This window comes from Primulina eburnea, chromosome 7 (assembly GCF_022965805.1).
Source record: "Primulina eburnea isolate SZY01 chromosome 7, ASM2296580v1, whole genome shotgun sequence".
NCBI lineage: Eukaryota > Viridiplantae > Streptophyta > Magnoliopsida > Lamiales > Gesneriaceae > Primulina > Primulina eburnea.
Genome location: NC_133107.1, coordinates 11,191,467 through 11,195,643, shown reverse-complemented (window position 1 = coordinate 11,195,643; position 4,177 = coordinate 11,191,467). Strand labels below are relative to the sequence as shown.

General features: G+C 37.1%; 1 protein-coding gene across 1 annotated transcript; it reads left to right on the top strand.

The window, feature by feature from the left end:
* The first annotated feature begins 778 nt into the window (after window positions 1-778).
* On the top strand, window positions 779-3,788 carry LOC140837228 (LEAF RUST 10 DISEASE-RESISTANCE LOCUS RECEPTOR-LIKE PROTEIN KINASE-like 1.1). Its single transcript, XM_073203307.1, has 4 exons — window positions 779-1,725; window positions 2,119-2,151; window positions 2,253-2,498; window positions 2,598-3,788. Exons 1-4 carry the CDS (start codon window positions 1,038-1,040, stop codon window positions 3,551-3,553), a joined length of 1,923 nt encoding a protein of 640 aa, XP_073059408.1. The 5' UTR covers window positions 779-1,037; the 3' UTR covers window positions 3,554-3,788.
* The last annotated feature ends 389 nt before the right edge of the window (window positions 3,789-4,177 follow it).

Below are 4,177 nucleotides of genomic sequence, written 5' to 3'. Positions count from 1 at the left end.
TAGATAAGGATAAATTTGTCATGTAAGAAATCTTATAACTTAGGCTGGTGTGTGTGGTTGTTATTATTATATTTTTGAGTGCAAATAAACTCCCGATAATTCTAATCAATTGTAAACTTCTGGTGGTTTTTAATATGATTATGTCATCTGAAAAAGCCGACATATGGTTATCATCTAAAAGCAAAAACTTGTGTCAGATGGTATCATAGGTCGTATTTTATGAGACGGATCTATTATATGAGTCATCCATAAAAAATTATTACTTTTTATACTAACAATATTACTTTTTATTGTGAATATCGGTAGGGTTGACACATATCACAGATAAAAATTTGTAAGATCGTCTCACAAAGAATATGCTCTTATCTAATATAGCAAGAGATAATAAAAATAAATACTAATACTAAAGACAGTCGATGTACTAAATACTAAAAACTAGATTAATTATGTTTGATAAATAAATGTTTTTTAAGAAATATCTAACTTAAATCATATATTGTTATTCTTGCTGCGTAATCAGATGAAATAAATCCTCTAAATTAATATTATAAATTTAATTTGAAATACTTTTATTAATTTTCAAAATTCATTTTACACTAAGTATCTATAAAGAATATATTACTTTTTTAGAAACATTCAAGTTATTATTTTAAAGAATATAATATAGAATATCATATGTTTTTGTTTTAATTAACTTGGATTATTTATGTCTTCGGGATCTTCCGCACAAATAATTTTCTGGTCAAATGAGCGTGTTTGACAGAAACATGAGTTTGATTATTTGAACAGGCTTTGTGAAAGTCCTATAGAACTGAGAAGACAAAAACAAAATTCAAGAAACTGCAGCTCTCTTTATTCCTGCTTTCAATTCTTGTTCTTTATAGCATGTTCTGTAAAGGGATAAGTTGAATTCCTGTGATGGCTGATGCTTCTCTTTTCTGTGTCTTGTTCTTGTTGTTCAATCTTTTACTCATCGATTCATCGGCTTCCAAGTGCCCCAAGTTTTCTTTCTTTTATTGTTAGAAAATTTTGAGGTTATGGCTGTTTCCATTCCTTTGCTTGTTTTCTTTCTTTTGTTAATCGATTCATCTGCTTCCAAGTGCCCCAAGTCCTTCAACTGCGGGAATCTTACTTCCCTGGAGTTTCCGCTGGCTCTTTCTCAAAAAACTGGTTGCGGGTTGTTAATGGTTAATTGTACAGAACCCGCAAATCCAAGAATCCAGCTTACCGGTGATGGAAGACAGTATCAGATTTTGGAAAAGATATCTGTAAATAGATTCAAACTCGTGGACCCTGTGATTCAAGAAGGCTTGAAAATTTCACAATCTTGTCTTACTTTCAGGAATGTGTCTTTTCCTTTTATTCCTGCGACTTCTCTTTCATTCACCCCCAATCTCACCTTTTTCACATGCGACAATAGAAGCAATGTAAGCGAGGAAACTCAGGCTTTGTTCAAAGGCTACAGGAACTACACGGGTTGTGGGGGGTTTACGGTGTTTTATTCGAACTCTACGGACCGGTTTCCCCCGGGGAGTGGTGGTGTTATTCCAGATTGTGCGGCTGTACAAATGCCTGTTAAGTTGAATCAAGATTCTGGTGACCTGTTTAGTATGTTGACTGGTGAATTTGAACTAGAGTGGAATGTTTCTGAAGAATGTGTTGCTTGCCACAATAGGGGAGGGCAGTGTCTTGCTAATAATCTGAACAAATTTGAGTGCAAAGAAGGTACTATTTACACTTAGTAAGGTTCAAGTAATTGTATTTCCGATTGTATGGTTCGTGCTTTTATCGTGAGTTGAGTTGGTTGTTGTGAGTTGAGAAGGTTCTCAAGCTCGGTTTGTAGCTCAGATAATCCACTAACCAGCGCTCTGGCTCTGTGGGTTCTCACTTTCTTGATCTGAACTCGAGTCAGTACTCATGTTTGGGTGGACCTGAAGTTCTTTCGGGACTCGACACGAGTTTCGGGTTCGGGTTTGAGCTTAGCTTGAATACCCTAATGTTCGACAGGGGATTTTTCTCTTGGAAAAATGGCATTTCATATGGTTGTATTTAGTGTTCGTTTCTTGTTTCTGCCATCAGATATACCTCACTAATTTAGGTCTGTTACTCTGGTTGCAGATACAACTAGTTCGGCAGTGGTGGTGGCCGCAGGTAAATGTCTTAAAAGAAGATATATTACGCATAGTATTTCGTAATTTTCCTCTTCACTTGTAGTGATTCCTGACTTGACGACTATGATTTATGATATTCAGCTACATCTGGTGGCTCAGTCATCATTGTGGCATGCCTTTTCGCCTGTTTCATAATATATAACCGCAAGAAACGGATGGATGGTGCTTCAAGAAACGCTACTCGGCATCCCTCAAAAGCGGACATCGATTGGGGGAGCTTCAAATATGGCATAGTCATCTTCTCCTACGCAGAACTCATGGAGGCCACCAGCAATTTCGCATCTTCCAATGAACTTGGAGATGGAGGCTTTGGAACTGTGTACTATGGTAAGAAAAAGCTATTAGTTATATACAAATATGCATTTGGGAAGTTAAGAAGATATTTAAGATTTAGCTGATATATGAAATCATGTTTATGTTAACAAGGTAAACTTAAGGATGGAAGAGATGTCGCCATAAAACGCTTGTACGATCACAACTACAAAAGAGTAGAACAATTTTTGAATGAGATCAAGATTCTTACTAGTATGAGGCACCCAAATCTTGTTTCGCTATACGGCTGCACATCTAGAAGAAGCCGTGAACTGCTGCTTGTATATGAATTCGTCCCTAGAGGCACGTTGGCTGACAATCTCCATGGCCATTCTGTGAAAGAAGCACCTCTCACATGGAATCTCCGTATGAAAATTGCCATAGAAACAGCAACCGCCTTAGCTTACCTTCACAAATCCGACATAATACACCGTGATGTCAAATCGACCAACATACTATTAGACCATAGTTTTTGTGTCAAAGTTGGGGATTTTGGGATATCAAGACCTTTTCCTACAGATGCGACTCATATCTCGACTGCCCCACAAGGGACTCCTGGATATGTCGATCCCTCGTACTATCAGTGCTACCAACTTACAAGTAAGAGCGATGTCTACAGTTTCGGAGTGGTGCTGATCGAGCTCATCACTTCAATGCCGGCAGTGGATATTAGCCGAAACACACAAGACATCAACTTGGCTAACCTAGCCTTGATCAAGATTCAGAGCCGCGCGTTTGATGAGTTGATCGACTCGTCTCTTGGATACAAGACTGATGCTGAAGTAACCCGAATGACTACTTCTGTGGCTGAGTTGGCTTTCCGATGTTTGCAAAACGAAAAGGAGCTGAGGCCTTCGATGGATGAGGTGTTGGAGTTATTGAAGGGGATTCAGGTTGGAGACAAGTACAAATTCGAGACAACAGATGCGGCTGGAGGTGACGGAAACATCCCGCCTTCCCCTGAGACTGAGGACGTTCTGTTGGTGAAGAACAAGAATTGTGATCAGCTGTCACCTGTTGCTGTAACTGATCCATGGAGAAGTGACTCTACTGCAAGTTCCACAGGATGATACATATAATAGATTCATATATTCTTTTTTTTTAAATAGAAAATATATACTGTAAGAATGCCATGTAGAAAGTCTTCATATTGCTTACAAATAGAGTGTGGTGTGTGTTACTTTACACCTTCTGTTACAAAAGCATTAAATGTTATTATTATGCATAAAAGGCAAAGATGTGTATTGTGACTTCCTGACATATTGGAATCCCAAGTACAAGAGTTGTGCCTATGTGATTGTTTTGAAAATTATCTTATTGCATGTAGATATTCATGGTATCGTTCAAAGATCATTTGTTTGTAAACTGGGAAAGAGTTTGTTAGAATTTAGTTTCGAATCTGATATCTAATCTCAGACTTGAGACATTGGTAGCAAATTAGATGTGCAGGGAAAGAACAAATTCTGAGCTAGGCTGTTTTGCGAAAAATATATTAGAAATTGTTCTTTTATTTATTGTATTAGAGAATGTCATTTATTATTTATTTTATTTTCTAAATAAATGGGGTTGTAGATTATAGATATCGAATAATCTATTATTTAATTTCTCTAATGGCACATAGAAATTTCGAATTGAGAGAAAATGAATTTTAAGATAAAAACACAACTATTGCTATCACGTTTCGGGATCGGGGT